General features: G+C 38.5%; 1 protein-coding gene and 1 pseudogene across 3 annotated transcripts; both read right to left on the bottom strand.

Moving 5' to 3' along the window:
• Window positions 1–293: 293 nt before the first annotated feature.
• LOC117418003 (peroxiredoxin-like 2A) lies at window positions 294–8287 on the bottom strand (annotated as a pseudogene).
• Window positions 8288–10059: 1772 nt separating this feature from the next.
• On the bottom strand, window positions 10060–16849 carry LOC117418022 (DPY30 domain-containing protein 1-like). Of its 3 annotated transcripts, XM_034030533.3 has the most exons (8): window positions 16732–16849; window positions 15779–15935; window positions 15377–15537; window positions 14226–14354; window positions 13929–14042; window positions 12915–13037; window positions 12085–12192; window positions 10060–10125 (listed from the first exon to the last, which is right to left on the bottom strand). In XM_034030533.3, exons 3-8 carry the CDS (start codon window positions 15521–15523, stop codon window positions 10078–10080), a joined length of 669 nt encoding a protein of 222 aa, XP_033886424.3. In that variant the 5' UTR covers window positions 15524–15537; window positions 15779–15935; window positions 16732–16849; the 3' UTR covers window positions 10060–10077. The 3 variants fall into 3 exon arrangements, with proteins under 3 accessions (XP_033886424.3, XP_058841381.1, XP_058841380.1); XM_058985398.1 differs by lacking the exon at window positions 13929–14042; XM_058985397.1 differs by lacking the exon at window positions 16732–16849 and having other exon boundaries at window positions 15779–16326.
• Window positions 16850–17412: the final 563 nt, after the last annotated feature.

Here is a 17412-nt window from a genome sequence, read left to right as displayed (position 1 = left end):
ATTATTTTCAATCAGGCCTAGGCATAGTTTAAACTTGAATGTACTTGAGTGTGCACCAGATGGGGAATGAACCATATGAAAAGACCCTTAAGAACCACTGTTTGGAAACTAAAAGAACAGGGTTTTTTTGTGAGCACATCTATGGTATGGCAGCAAATCAGCTGTATCTTCTTGTGATAAATAAGGCAGCCAAACCTTTATTGAACATTTCCTGGAAGGTGATTCTGGGACGTGGCAGTTCACGTGTGAACAACCCCCACCCCCCAATTCAAGAAAGAAACACTGGAGACAGATATTGCTAAGATTTTTAATATTGCTGTTACACGTTCAGTATTGCCAGCCTGCCTGATATCTGTTAGCATTCGGATCTGTAGCTGTAAGTATCAAGTCTGTATCCCCACAGTGGTTTATACACAGACTGTCATTAATACAGTACTGGATCACAATACCTGCAGGCAGTCTGAAAGGGCCTGTATGTCACACACAACTGGGCTACACGGAGACAGCACAGGGCTGTTGTTAGTTAACATCACATGAAAACACAGTCACAAAAAAACATACTGGACTCAGCTTCATTCATCAGGCATTAGCAACACCCTTTTCAGTTCTAAATGAATAGATTCATTTTCTTTTGTAAACAAAAACAAACTATCTAAAACAATATTGTTTTAATACACACATTTTAAAAGACGATTCAAGTATTTTTTTTTATAAATTCAATTTTCTTCTGAGCGATCTATGGGCTTGAAAATATGTATTTCTGTATCTTCATTATTTTTTTACTTATTTATCCATGTAACCAAGGGGAAGTGAAGTTTTGTACTATTTTAAACAAGTACTTCTAGGACGGTCACGGGTGAATCTCAAGCCAGCGTCTCTTGTATATTTAACACACAGCCTGGTACAGCAGGATACAGAATACATAACAGCTGCATGAGTGCCCTCTAGTGTTGTCCAAAATGAATTGCTAAAATCCTGATAAAATCACTGTTTGAAGTGGGAATCAGTGTAAATGCTGTTTCCACCAATTTGGAAAGTACAGCTCAGAAATAGTTGTAGTTAAATCTTTTATTCATCTTTCTGGACTTGAATCTTTCTGGCAGCTTCAATGACAGAAGTGATGTTAGCCTTATCCCCAAATTCCTTCTCCCGGTGTTCTAGAAGGATGCCCTGAAAACATATATATATATAAAACATGTGTCAGTATGTGAGCGCTATTGCAATGCTACCAGTGAACTGAAGCACGCTAATGGATCTTTCAGTCACTGATAAAGGCAATACTATTTTACACAAAGGCAATAAAAATATACAATTTCAATTCTCAAAGCATTATGCACATAAGCACAAAGAATGTACTGCACCTCTGGCAGAGTATCCTCTTCAAAATAAATACAAATCGATTTACAGGACTATACTTAAATGGCCACTGTGTGGCGCTGTTGTCTAAAAGTGACTAAATCAGTAATTCAATGTTCTCTGCCATGCAGAACTCAATCCAGATACAGTGCATGATTAGAGTGCTGTTTGCTGCAGCTCCACAATCCTTACCTGTTTATCTTTGCCAATGACAAAGACTCCCCCGAGGATAAACCCTTCCCCCTCCACATTGCCCTGGTACCCCTTCTTCCAGGCCCGGAAGAAGTTCTGCAACACTCCGAGGCGAAACAGCCCCCTTACACCCATCCTACGCTTGTGAGGGCCATAGAAACGTCTCTGCAGAATTACAAGAGAGGGAATTTTAAACAGGGCTGTAGAAGACTATAGCAAGCAGCGGTTTCCAACTAAAGACAGGATTTGTGACGGGTTTTCTTGTGCAAGTTCAAAAGGTGGCATTAATACAGTTCTCTAATTTGATTTGTTATCTGTGCAAAGGCTTTCTTTAACCCAGATAAGAGGGATTCAGTATCTCCCTCGGGCACTATCAGCACTTCTCAGTGTTGAAGCACATTTTGTATGCAGGCCACAAGGTCAGAGATTCAAGCCTTGCCTGACTATAATAACAACTCTGAACACCCCAGCGTGCAATCTTATTACTGTCGGTAATACTGCACCACAGAATGGAAAGGGATGCTAACCAACATTTAATAATCCATTTCAAAATCTTTCCCACCCCTTTCTTCTGCTGAAGATCTTTTGGTATGTTCTACTTCAATGTGGAATCTGCATGGATTCAGTACTGTATATGGACATGTGCCTCTGCTTCTTGGTCCCACGTCATGCTCTGTAGTTCAAACTCACTCACAATGATCAAGCTGCAGTCATGTGACTGCCAGCAAACCAGATAAGAACTGGCACTGAGGTGCGTAGGGTTAAAAGCAATATCCAAATCGAGCCAAGGAAACCCTGCAACTCGCTTAGAAAAAAAATACTTTACTGGTTAAAAACCCATGTGTTTCAGCTTAGCATTACCTTCATCAAAGCTGGCCGTAGCTACACAGCGCTGATCGGATTCTGTTTTTTTGGCACAGGTCACAGTTTGTATGGAACAGCCATCACTGAGAAGTACTCAGCATTTTCAGCTCTCACAATCTCCACTGCACTCTATCGCATGGATTTGTGTCTCCCATTGTGAAGACCTCACCTTTTCATCGAGAAAGACCTCTCCCTTGAAATGAGGCTTGAACTGGTTCACCTCCGTGCCCTTGTTTTCCTTCACCACAGCGTAGAGCGGAACCCCAAGACGCTCAAGCTCGGGCTTCAGAGAGGACAGCTCTGAGGCCTCCTGCACCACACAAACACAGTAGAGAGCTTTAGAGAGATCTTACACCAGCCTGACCACTTCATACATGCTCAATGCACAAACACAGCAGGAGAGCTTTAGAGAGATCTCACACCAGCCTGACCACTTCATACATGCTCTCAATGCACAAACACAGCAGGAGAGCTTTAGAGAGATCTTACACCAGCCTGACTGCTTCATACATGCTCTCAATGCACAAACACAGCAGGAGAGCTTTAGAGAGATCTCACACGAGCCTGACTGCTTCATACATGCTCTCAATGCACAAACACAGCAGGAGAGCTTTAGAGAGATCTCACACCAGCCTGACCTCTTCATACATGCTCAATGCAAAGAGGTTAGTAAACTCGATGCATGAACAATCAAAGCTTGGCCCCTTCTTTTGATAAGCAAAAAACAAATGTCTGACCTAGTGAGATAGGATCATTTATTGAAATCTTGTTAACATCTTTTTATTAGAGAACAGTAGCATGGAGTTCAATGTTTTGTGGATGTGACCGTAAATGTTTAAAATACAGGAAAGCAAGGCTCTATAACTTTGATATTTATATACTAAAGTAAAGTAATTCTGAACTGTAGGCAAATTTCTTGTGAACCCATTAACCCCACGCTCGAACAACAGTAGCAATTCTAATTGATTTAAACTTTCAAATTAAATGCTGTTGTATGGAGTATAGAGACATTTACATATTCTATCCCAGAAATATTCTCTTATGTTCATTTTCCCTTTGAGAGAAAACAACTGCTTTCCCATTATTATGATGCATTCCTGCTCAGTTCAGTCACACTACCAGTCACACAAATGCTTTTTGAAGGAGTCCTTCGCATGTGAGAAAGCGGTATTAACCTTGCAGTGAGAGGATTAATATAGGACCTTGCAAACAGCTTGAGTTTATTTCAGCAGAAACTAGAGCCGCCCCCAGATCATGAGCATCAGAGTCAGATGATAGCAAATCTCTGCCCTACATCTCGTAATCAAGATACTGCGGCTAACTTCAGCTACTTCACTGAGAAAATGTACTATGCCTGCCTTCATTCTGATAAGACAAGGGAGCAGAAGAACCGTCAAACCTCCCTTTACTACCGAGGTTAGAGTGTGGTTGAAACTCTCTTCACATCCTGCTACAAACAATGACACATGATCAGCAATTAAGCATTAAGAGAAGGAGACTCCAGACAGGAAACAAAATACCTCTCTGCACAGAAATCATCCAGGCCTCCTGACAGCCATGATCACCGCCCCATTCTTCTCCCAGAGTTCCCTGGCCTTAAAGGTCCTCTCGTCTAGAAGAGGATGAAGAAAGATATTCTTAAATAAACTCAAAGCTTTGTCAGTATAATAAACCCTACCCACCTTCATCCAGAGTCTGTAGGTCTGTCTCTTCGAGATATTCCAAGGATGCCTCAGCTGGCTTGGTCAGTATAATAAACCCTACCCACCTTCATCCAGAGTCTGTAGGTCTGTCTCTTCGAGATATTTCAAGGATGCCTCAGCTGGCTTTGTCAGTAGCAGGTTTGTGTTTGCCAGGAAGATCCCAGCAACCGCTGCTCCAATGGCCCCAAGACAAAGTGACCACAATCCCATGGTGAAGAACTCCCCCTCCAGCAGAAACAACATCTCTGCAAAACAAGCCATCAGGCACAGTGATGAGGACACAGGATACAGCAATGCATGCACAAAGGTAAACTCATATTGTACTTCTATTTAACCAGGAGGTCCCATTAAGACTGAAAGATCTGGTCAAGACAGAACAGGATCCTAATTATTACAAAGTCAATGCTGAGTAACCTGAGTTGGGTTGAAATCTCCAAGCACAATGATACAGAGCACCCAGTCTCCTCAAGGCTGTCACCACAGCCAGCCAGGTTGAAGTATTGTGTCAATAGTTTATATCAAAAGCAACAGATTGATGTTGCTATACCATGATTAGATCGAAAACCAGAATGCATTTCAAGTACATCTGCAAAACAGATATTAGATTTTCATGAATAAATGCAAATCCTAAATGCCATTCACAAACCTTGACAATTCAACTTTTTTTAGGAAAAAGTTATGCACAACACATACAGCAATTATAAGAAGATATGCACAACACATACAGCAATTATAAGAAGATATGCACAACACATACAGCAATTATAAGAAGATATGCACAACACATACAGCAATTATAAGAAGATATGCACAACACATACAGCAATTATAAGAAGATATGCACAACACATACAGCAATTATAAGAAGATATGCACAACACATACAGCAATTATAAGAAGTTATGCACAACACATACAGCAATTATAAGAAGATATGCACAACACATACAGCAATTATAAGAAGATATGCACAACACATACAGCAATTATAAGAAGTTATGCACAACACATACAGCAATTATAAGAAGATATGCACAACACATACAGCAATTATAAGAAGATATGCACAACACATACAGCAATTATAAGAAGATATGCACAACACATACAGCAATTATAAGAAGATATGCACAACACATACAGCAATTATAAGAAGATATGCACAACACATACAGCAATTATAAGAAGATATGCACAACACATACAGCAATTATAAGAAGATATGCACAACACATACAGCAATTATAAGAAGATATGCACAACACATACAGCAATTATAAGAAGATATGCACAACACATACAGCAATTATAAGAAGATATGCACAACACATACAGCAATTATAAGAAGATATGCACAACACATACAGCAATTATAAGAAGATATGCACAACACATACAGCAATTATAAGAAGATATGCACAACACATACAGCAATTATAAGAAGATATGCACAACACATACACCAGTTATAAAAAAGTTTATAAAAATGCATTTCATAGTGTACCTGTAAGTTAAAAAAAAGCTTTTCCTAAAATAGCCCTGAATTCATTCATGATACATTACAGCCAATTACATAATGTAACAGAAACATGAAGAGAATAAAACACATCTACAGAAGGCATGTTCTTGTTGCTAACAAAGCTGCCTGTTTCTGTTTCTGTCAAAAGGCCATAAATGATCAAAACACAAATAAACACAAATACATAAATAAACTAAACACAAATAAACACAACTACACACAAAAACTAAACATATAAAAACATACAAATAAACACAACTACACACAAAAACTAAACACAAATACAACTACATACACATAAACTAAACACAAATAAACTAAATACAAATACATACAAATAAACTAAACACAAATAAAGAAAGGTATACATACTGACTTCAAGTGGTGCAGTGCTCCTAAGAGTTTCAGAGAAAAGTGAGCAGGATTTCCTAATCTGTGAGCTTTGTATCTGCAGTGACAGACTTTCCTAGACTCTCCTGGGGACTGCAGTATGAACTTTGAGCCACAGTAGAACACAAATGCGCTCTGCATGTAAATACGGAGGCTTACATTTAGCCAATGACATCTCACCTGCTATTGTGTGATAAGCTGCAAAACAGTTTGGAACAAAAAAGCAATGCCTAGATAAGGGGGTTCAAACTGCAGTCCTCTGGCGCCTCAAGTAGCCCAGGTTTCTGTTAAAACCGCTTCCTTTTTTCATTCACTTTGTATTCTAGTGTAGGGCACACATAGCAACGACTGAGGTTTCACGCTATTTAAATGATCAGATTAGGCTGCCCGTGAGAGCAGTATTTTATTATGTGCACTGGAAAGCAATGCAAATGTAAAATAAATATTCTGTTTGTGGTTGAAACTAAAACCTGTACTTCACAGGATTCCTCTAGTCTGTGAGAGCGGTGCCTTTTTCACAACCTGTACCTTGAAAAATTTCCACTTGAATCAGGGGTAAAACGTACATGACATCAGCGAATGCTGTCCCCATTGCTTCAGCATCAGAACGGCTGTGATTACACTTTGTACGGATGTGGAGATTGTCATGACACTGAATATACTATATACACAACACACTTTCAATATCAGAATACACATTTTCTAACTGTATATATTTATTGACCAACAACAGTACGGTATAATGTCAGACATTTGCACGAACAAACACTCATTTGTCTTCTAACGTCCCATTTCAACAGCTTATTCATATCAACAGGTAAACGGAGCAAACTTCAGGTCAGTGTCATCATGATTTAGCAAGACTATTCCGAGCTCCACAGCGGCTCTCTGGTGTCACCGCATCTCTCTGTCGCACGCTCTGTCCGTCTAGGCTGCCTTTCATTGTTTCATGCATCGCTTACATTGCGATTAATTCATTTAAATACTCACAATGACACCTCCGCGATTCCATGCCAGGCTGACCTATTCTCGAGAACCAAACTGAGTTGTGACGTCATTTTACTCCACGTGCAATAATTCGTTTTATATTAAACACAGACAGCTAACGAACCTTAAAGTGTACTATAGAGCTCGGTACATTTTAAAATAAAAAAGCAAACGATACAAAGGCAACTACACGCTGACTGCACATGTTTTACATTGAAGTGCAGCGTTTTGTTTACACCACAAGAAGTAACCTGGGTTTCTTCCTTTTCTTCAAACAATTGGTTTATTTCCTATATAAGTCAATGAAAAAACAAGGTCTTCCATGTAAGTGAGATGGCACAGTAGGCTAATTCACCAGCCTGGTATGCTGTTCTCCTTGTTGGGATGGGTTTGAATCCAGAGGAGTGCCTTCCTTCATTTTCAAAGATGGTTAATTTACTTTATAATTCATTTACTTTATAGTAAATGAAAAAAACAGGCTTTTCCATGCAAATGGGCTAATTCACTAGCATGCTCTGCTGTTTTCAAATCCAGGTGATTCCTTTTTTATTGTAAAATAATTGGTTAATTTACCTTATAATGAGTGTGAAACAAAGCTTTCCTGTGGGAGCTAGTGGTTCATAAGAACATAAGAAAGTTTACAAACGAGAGGAGGCCCATCTTGCTCATTTGGTTGTTAGTAGCTTATTGATCCCAGAATCTCATCAAGTAGCTTCTTGAAGGATCCCAGGGTGTGAGCTTCAACAACATTACTGGGGAGTTTGTTCCAGACTCCCACAATTCTCTGTGTAAAAAAAGTGCCTCCTATTTTCTGTTCTGAATGTCCCTTTATCTAATCTCCATTTGTGACCCCTGGTCCTTGTTTCTTTTTTCAGGTCAAAAAAGTCCCCTGGGTCGACACTCTCAATACCTTTTAGAATTTAGAATAATAATCAGTGGGCTAATCCCATGGCCGTCTCTCCCTGAATACGGCAGTTTAAATCCAGTGCCGGAGGTGAGTTCCTGAAGTAATGATGTTAATTGTGTTTCCACAGATGGAGGAGAAGACCTGCCCTGTGCAAGGAGGAGGAATTAGACAAAGAGCTAGGCAAGGACAGAAAGGGGGGGTCAGGCCCCACCCCACCAGGCAGGAGAGTGGAAGGTGGGTGGGTGGCTGCGTGAAGAGAGAAAAGGCAAACTATACTTAATAGACAATATGTTTTTTATTCAATATGACAATCTTCAAAATAGAATTCAATCTTCATTCTATTATTGCACACAGTAAGAACCTTAAAAAGGGACTTGTGCATGCATGGAGCAAAAGTGCAGCATAATCTCTGAAACCAAATGAACACCTGTATATATATATATATATATATATATATATATATATATATATATATATATATATATATATATATATATATATATATTCTGTTTACAAAACTAGACCCAGACACATAAGAAGAATAATCTGAGGTCTCTTTTTGAACTCTAAAGTATGTGTTTCTTGTTTTGCAACAGATGCCAAATTATAGGAAGTAAACACTAAACCATAGGCCTGGGGTGGTGGGAAGGCTTTACAGATTCTGCATGTTTTTAGTTTGGTGAGAGCTACTGGACCAGTGGTTTATGGACATATTGGTCACAACAATATGGTCACAGTCGAATGTACTCCAGATACAATATATCCTTCATCATATGAATCAGTTATTGGGTGTCATTCACCAATCCCTATTTCTAAGTGGCATATGTCCTGCATACCTGTAATATTTATTTGCTTAAAGTTGACACCTAGCAATAGGTTTGATTTCTAAGTGCTAATATTCTCCCTGCTTTTTCATTTGGGATTTTGTTGACTTACAGATTCAGGCGTAGCTCTGTGATTCACATTGTGATTATGTGATTACTAATATATTTTCCCTGCTTTTTTATTTGGGATTTTGTTGACTTACAGATTCAGGCGTAGCTCTGTGATTCACATTGGGATTATGTGATTACTAATATATTCTCCCTGCTTTTTCATTTGGGATTTTGTTGACTTACAGATTCAGGCGTAGCTCTGTGATTCACATTGTGATTATGTGATTACTAATATATTTTCTTTTCAGGAGGATAAAGGAAGGCAGCAAACTTCCATTCATTTAATTATTATTTCTTGGTTCAGCCAGTGCTGAACACGCATTTATCTTTTTTATCCTTCACATGAATGAACACCTGTTACCAACAAGAAAAACAAGAACTTAAAAACCAGAAAGGAGTCCAACAAGAACCAGTGACGACTGGTTTTATAATAATACCAGTTTTTATCCTTTAGTTCCTATTATTCTAGAGTTTTTCATACACAGTTGTCAAAAGCTGATGCAGTGCTTCAAAAGGTCAGTCCCAATCCTTGAAAGAAAACATTTAGACCCACAAACAATACTCCAAGGTTCAGATGAGAATGTGAACTGATTAAACAAAGCAATTGAATACGATATCCCTTCTACTTGTTTCCACACATTTCTCTCTTATAGGTGCCATATGTGTCACGCCCCTTCTACAGAAATACAGACAATGCTGTTGTAACTGCTCTGTACACAGTTAGATTACTCACTGGTTTCAAGAGCTTTATCTGATGACCTGATCATTGCTCAATATGCTATACCTGCAGCTCATCATGCATAACAAACAACCAAATGATAATTCACCTGGCACACCTGGATCTCTTTACAGGCAGGCTTGTAGACTAAACTGCCTTCTCGCCCTGGCAGTGCCTCAAAGGGAGAGTGAAGCCACATTAGCAGGGCTGTAAGGACTGCACCCTCCAACTCCAACCAGTTACCGTCTTTAAAAGCATTACACTCACACCAATATGAAGGGAAGCTTCTTTTTATATTGCAATATGATTTAATAAATAAGAAGCTTCACATCAAAACATAGCACACACACACACACACACACACATATATATATATATATATATATATATATATATATATATATATATATATATGCACAGTACTATAGTTAATGAAAAAGTTAATGCAATGTAACAAATACACAAGGTAAAATATAACTCAGTCACTCTAAAGTATTGTAGTTTCTTTATTCATTCTCTTCTGCTATCTTCACAGTATTTTCATTCTCTTCCTCCTGAAACAGAAAAGATAGGCTGTTTCATTTCCCCATACCTTGGTACTGTAAACCAAAACTCACAGCAAGCAGAGCAGCCAAGCCTCATGAAACAAGGGAAGATAACATGCATAGGAACTAATAATATTAACCCTTTATGTAAATCAGTATTATTCCTAGAACCTGATACAGGTGCAGATAAATACGTATTTTGCATTGACCTTTGCATTAGGTAAATAAACTATGATTAAGCCCACTGACCTTTTTTTCTAGGCTGAAGGAGCGATCACAGACATTGAATAACTTGAACCTCAAAATATGTTTAAGCTGCTCCAGAAAGAAAGCACACATGCTCAGCTCGATGGAATGGTAAGGATTTTTGCCTTTATATTGCCCTGACTTTGTAGCTCTGTTTCTTGGCCCAAAATACACCCATGTAGGGAGTAACTGGTAAGTGTCACAGAATGCATAATAACACACTATTGGAACACGTTGGCTTTTTCTGATAACCACGCACCTTGTGTGGGGCAGGGTACACATTGTTCCAGTTAAATGGCACAAGCTCTTATTGTTTCATCAGCCTTTGTTCCTTTCCTTTATGCTTCCCATGTAAATGGTAAAGAAATCACTGAAACTGTCTGTAAACATTGTGCGATTTTCCTGTGTTTAATGTAAGCTCTGAATCAATGCAGAAATAGTGAACTGTTAAAATTAAGCTGTACATAGCTGGTTTGCAATCTCCAGCCTTGTTGTTTGACCTTGTGATGCGTGGGTATAGCGTTGTGCTGCCTGTGAGATTAAGCAAAACTCATATCATTGTTCTTAAATGTAAATTCTTGTTATCTGTGTTTCTGTTGACATTGGTAAAGTGAAGAAATGCAAATGTTACCTTTTAATGTGATGTGTCTCACACTCTGCATCATGCTAAGTAAATAAGACCAAATTTGGTCAAGGAAATTACGTAAGCTAGTTGTATATCTGTGCTGTACGAAGTAATTTCTTGGCTCGGCTCAGAAACTAACATCTACACTGATGGCGGCTCAGAAACTAACTCAGAAAAAGCCAACATCTCTGATGCCATAAATGCTCAGCTCAGTGCGAGATCACTGATGTGTGCAAGATCACTGATGTGTGCAAGATCACTGATGTGTGCAAGATCACTGATGTGAGCGAGATCACTGATGTGTGCGAGATCACTGATGTGTGCAAGATCACTGATGTGAGCGAGATCGCTGATGTGAGTGAGATCGCTGATGTGAGCGAGATCACTGATGTGAGCGAGATCGCTGATGTGTGAGAGATCGCTGATGTGTGCAAGATCACTGATGTGAGCGAGATCACTGATGTGAGCGAGATCACTGATGTGTGCAAGATCACTGATGTGTGTAAGATCACTGATGTGTGTAAGATCACTGATGTGAGCGAGATCACTGATGTGAGCGAGATCACTGATGTGAGCGAGATCACTGATGTGAGCGAGATCGCTGATGTGAGCGAGATCACTGATGTGAGCGAGATCGCTGATGTGTGCGAGATCACTGATGTGAGCGAGATCGCTGATGTGTGAGAGATCGCTGATGTGTGCGAGATCACTGATGTGTGGAAGGTCACTGTGAGCGAGATCACTGATGTGTGGAAGGTCACTGATGTGAGCGAGATCACTGATGTTTGTGAAATCACTGATGCATCGCCTTCGATCTGCTTTGTTCATGTTTGCATTTTGATTCCTGAATAAACTATTTTTATTGACTTTATCTGAAGAATATTGATTATTTTTTAGAAGAATTCGAACCTCTTACAGAATGGATTACAGTAAGCACGCTGTGCGGATTCCTGCGTTACTTCAGATCCTTTAGCAGGATGATGTATTTGTCAAGGGTTCTATCCTGGTTAAATAAATACATTTGAAAGGAAATCAATACATTTGAAAATGTTCTCTAAATCAGACGTAGATTCCTCTGACTTTGAAGTCTCACTCACTTGCACAGTGCCAGGTTCTTCTGCCGTCTGACTAGCTGGAGGGTGTTCAGAGTCAGCAGCATCCGCTATCTCTTCTGATGGTTTCTCAGTATCCCTCTCAGTGCCCTCCTAATGAATTGTAAATTTAAAGGAATAAACACAGAAACAAAGGGCTTTTCTTTTTGCAAGAATTTTCAGGCAATGCCTGTAGCTTAATCCCATCAGTAATTACAGCTAAGGCCAAAAGGCTTGCATTACCTAGAATTGTAGGATTGAGAGAATACAAAAAACAAACAAAAAACAAAAAACAAAAAAAAAAACTATATGACCATAATTTAACATCGTGTAATCAAAGAAACTACAAAATGATATTGCAACAGTCTACCGGAAGCCATAATAGTAGTACAGTATTTCAGGTTAGAGTTCAAAATGACACATTTTTCAATTGTCAATTTTTTGCTAAGTATGTGGAAAACTACAAAGTGGTATGCACCAGTAATTCAATATGTTAACGTGACATTATTCAGTAGGGTTCATTTGACTTTATGAAGCAAAATTTGTTAATTCTATAGGATGATGCAAAACTTTTGGCAATAGCTGTACATTTTAGGAAATGTATTTCTGTGGCCTTTTGCCTATTGCACATATTTTATTGGTACCATACTTTGAATGCCTATTGTCTGAGATGTCTGTCCAAGGTTACTGGAATTTACTTAGAAATGTATTTGATAAATAAGTTATAATTATGTGAAATCATACAGTGTCATAGCAATGTAACCACTCTGATTAATTTGTGAACCTCAAAAAGTGTTTCAGCAAATGGGATTGGATTATGAGCAGCACGCAGCAACCTTTTTGTCTTCCTCCGATTTCAAAGTCTCACTCTCCTTCCCCATTTCAGGGGGAAGGGTAGCTGGGTCGGCAGTTGCTGTAATCTCTTCTGAAGGTTTCTCTCGATCCCTCTGAGTGTCTTCCTTATAGAGTGATAAGGAAAGGAATTAAGGGTTTCTCAATATCTCTTGCAGACAACTGTCTACTGGAGCAGTATCCATATACAGTATCTGTGCTGAGCTCAAACCGCAAACTGACAAACCTGAATACAATACAGTGTCTGTACACATACAGACAGAAAGACACATGTTTTCTTCAAAGAGCTGTGTCCATAATATGCATTACTTTACTGACAATATATCAAATGTAACATTTTGTCTGTGCTCCCAACTGTGAAGCTGGTCCTTTTTTGACCACTCATTACAACTAGTTTCCTTAGAATTCACATATAGTACTTTTCAGCCAGTCAATGTGGCTGCATGTCCTTATGTCATACAAACATAGCGAATGTTACTAGAAGTAATACCTGTATGTACTGACTTATATAATAACGATAGCCTGCACCATTGCTACTGTGTGTGTGTGTGTGTGTGCGTGTATCTCTCCCCCTCTCTTTTTCTCTCTCTCTCTCTCTATATATAGTTTGTTTTACCAGTTTAAAAATATAATTGAAAATGCTTTAATCAACCCTTCAATCAGTATTGAGCTATTACATGCACTTTGCTGCTTACTTCCAAAAATGCAATGATTTAATTTTCAAGATAACAGCATGTTAGCTTCGACCACAAGCTTGTGCATTGTGATATCTCACAGTACATTTTTGTTATCTTATTGCCTTCAAGACAGATCGTTTTGTGCAGATAACAGCTGGAACAGTTACCAACATTCACAAATGCTCGCTTGTTTATTTAGCTGCCAGAATAAATGCATTGGGACCATAGAGTCTGGTGGAGTTGTCATACTGTATGTAAGTAAATAAGTATGTAAAAGGTAGGTGCTGGCAGTGGTACTACACAGCTCTGTTTAGTACATACCCCAGGACCAATGCTGTTCTCATCTCCTTCTTGCACCGAAGGAAGATTTGGAGCCCCAAATGTACCTGATAATTCTGCCAACGTCTTCTTTGACATTACCAGTGTGTCTGCAAGCTTAAAATAATGATACTAATAGTAATAATAATAATTTATGTATGTATGTATATATATATATATATATATATATATATATATATATATATATATATATATATTTCTGTGGCTTTGTGCAGTCTTATCTTTCTAGGTCATGATGAATACCTTGTTTGAATTCAGAGTACTTACTCCCCTGCTTACCTTCTGCTGCTGCTGCTTTTTGTACGCTATAGCGATCTGTTCCTCTTCCTCTTTCATTCGCTCCAACAGGGCAGCCTCAGCCTTGGCCTTCTCTAACTCGTGCTCCAGCTGAGCTTGATGTATTTCCCTCTAATGGAGATACATATCAACATCATAAGAGGCACATATATATGTGTGTGTGTATATATATTACTTGCACCAGTAAAAGAATAGTATACTGCATTGGTTGTGTGAAGTGTAACAAACTGTACATTGGAGAAACAAACAGCGTTCGTTTAGCTGATCGCTTTGTTGAACATCTACGAAGTAGAATAATTAACACCTCTACATCTACTGTTGCCAGTCATGTTAACACACATGACCACACTGCAGAATACATCACGGTGTGTGGGATAAATCACTGATATGGGACAAATGCAGCCAGAAGCAAAAAAACTATTAATTCATTTTCAAATTAGGCACTTTAGAACCTCTCGGAATGAACATTCTATTCTGAAGTCATCATGACATCATTATTATTATTATTATTATTATTATTATTATTATTATTATTATTATTTATTTCTTAGCAGACACCCTTATCCAGGGCGACTTACAATTGTAAGCAAATACATTTCAAGTATCACAGTACAAGTAATAATACAAGTGTGACAAAATATGATTCAATAATACAGCAGATAAGAGTGTCAGTGATAGTTACATCAGGATATGATTAAATACAAAATACTACAGAAAGAGAAGTAAACAAAAAATAGCAAGTTTACTGCCCTGTGTTTACTTTTCTTACACACACACACACACACACACACACACACACACACACACACACACACACACACATACACACATACATAGATACTACCATTTGGTATTACATTATCATTATTATCGTCTTAACTGAGAGTCATTGCGGCAATAGTATTTTAAGATATCAGACAATAAGGATACAAAAGAACAATTCAAGAAGAAGTGCAACAGTTACATGTTTTTAAAGAATAGCACACTTTCAGTACGTAACGCTGCACTGCGCCCTAGCGGAAAACGCGTTAATAGCATCGGGGCTCACATAAACTGGAGCTGAACATATTTCAATGCAATGTGTGTTATATGCAATATTGTGGTTCATTTTCCTAGAGCACAGCAGTTCATACCTTTTCCTCGTAGTCCAGGTTACTCTTGTATTTATAAATCCAGTGTGCAAGGTACTCAATAGGGTCCATTGGTCTCTGTTCTGCCACCTCGGCCAGTCCCTCCACTAAGCATTTTCCCATGCATTTCTTCAGATACTCTGAGTCCATATTACTTATGTCGGCTAAATATTGAGAACAAACAATACAATACATCAAAGGAAAGACACATGATAACAAATGATACAACGTTTTTCAAAACTCACTGTAGTAATATATGATATATACACACGTGTGTGTGTGTGTGTGTATATATACATATATATATATATATATATATATATATATATATATATATATATATATATATATATATATATATATATATATATGTTACAATAACATGAATATAAGTTGCTACGTTACCTCAGTCGTTTCCTCGAATTGCTGCCCTAAGCGTCCGGAAGCGTATGTTAGTATCCATAGAGACAGTACGGCGCTACAATCATCCCTCTCCTCCGGGTAAAGAATAGAAACACCAACGTGTTAGGTTCCGTTCTGTTTCATTGTAAATGTTCTCTGACTGGAAAAAAAAAAAGTGTTTCTCAAAAGAGGAAATCAGTCACGCGGTTAGACAGACGTAAACGCGTGGTATGTGTAGTAATGTATGCCCTGATTTACTTGATTATTAACATACAATTCCCCGAAGTAAGGTCCGGTTTAAAATGAAGCAATTTGTGTAAACATTCTGTAATTCTGCAGGCTATGCAAGCACAGAGAGTAGTGGTAATTAATTCACCCGTTCACGCTTTGATAAATGCCAATCCAATTAAAAAGTTCAGAACAGTATTTGTTATTGTTGAATAGTGGAGGTACTTTAGACTATATATGTTTTTAGACTATGTATGTATGTGGTTTTTTAAGGTTAAATTCAGTGTTTTTCTTAAATTATAATTTTTTTTTCGTGGGCACTGCAAACACTTTTTTTTTTTTTTTTTTTTTTTTTTTTTTTTTTAAATGCACGTATTCCTAAATGTAAGTAGTAAACAGTGATTCAGACAGCCTATATCAGGAAAGAGTGACGGTCATGTCCAAGTGAAAATGCCGTGACCAATGGGTATGGGTAGGTGAGCTGCTACTCCCCTCTGCACTCTGCTCTTTTGTAAATGTTTTCTTACACTCTGCAAACATGTTGTTAAACCTGGCATTAAAACAAATACTGCTGCTTTGCAGAGCTGTTTCAAAACTGTAATGAAACCAAACATACGCTTTTTAAATATACACCTGAAAAATGGTACAGTGCTGGCTTGCATGTGTGTATTGGTTCATTTTTTTTATATATATATCATTGGTATGTCAAAATATGAATATTTAAATACCGTGTTATCTGCCCTTGTCAGAGGGCCTTGATAGCACTGCAAAGGGTTCAGACTTCATATCCACCCAGTCCCTGGCTTTTCTGTTTTTATAGCATGGAGCGGCTGTTCACATTTCACTGACTTCTGATCACTACAGACCTTGACTTGATTGTAACCGCTGTGCCAGCGCTTCAGCAAAACCCAACACGAGCAGAACGTGCAACCTGCCGCTGTAGCCCTGACCCTGTTTAATGACCGAGAACATAACATGTTCTTGGCAGCGGAGTTGTCTTTCCTTTGCTGCAGCTTCCACTGCTGGCACTGCATTCACAGTGCAGTTCTTTTTCTCCATGCCTTGAGCCTGGTTCCAAAAAGATCTGTAAGAGTTGTTCTGAACCCTCTGCAGGTGCTCAGTACATCCAGGGAGCTGGCTGGAACACAGTCTGGTTTGGAATGGGTTAGAGCCACACATGTTCTTGCACTGTATACCCCCAGCGGTGGTGCTGGTAATTAGCAAAAAGCAAACGTTTATCCTTAAAACATGAATGCATTCATTAAACGTTCAAAGGGACACTGCACAAGGTAGAGGTGGATAGCATATGGTATTTAAAGATATTTTTGTTATTTTTGTCTGGTTTTCTAGCTGGCTTGCACTGGCTCTGTACCGCAACTCTTTGGAAAGTCGACAAACTACCCTGCAAA

The sequence above is a fragment of the Acipenser ruthenus genome, chromosome 13 (genome assembly GCF_902713425.1).
Source record: "Acipenser ruthenus chromosome 13, fAciRut3.2 maternal haplotype, whole genome shotgun sequence".
Lineage (NCBI taxonomy): Eukaryota > Metazoa > Chordata > Actinopteri > Acipenseriformes > Acipenseridae > Acipenser > Acipenser ruthenus.
This window is presented reverse-complemented; position numbering and strand designations above follow the sequence as displayed.

Excerpts from the sequence above, each read along its gene's own strand:
- LOC117418022 (XM_034030533.3), bottom strand. The coding sequence starts at position 15,523 with ATGGACTCAGAGTATCTGAAGAAATGCATGGGAAAATGCTTAGTGGAG. Across the intron at positions 12,193-12,914 it reads AATCGGAGGAAGACAAAAAG|GAGGGCACTGAGAGGGATAC; the intron begins GTTGCTGCGTGC and ends ACAATTCATTAG. Across the intron at positions 10,126-12,084 it reads AAGAACCTGGCACTGTGCAA|GAGGAAGAGAATGAAAATAC; the intron begins GTGAGTGAGACT and ends TTTCTGTTTCAG.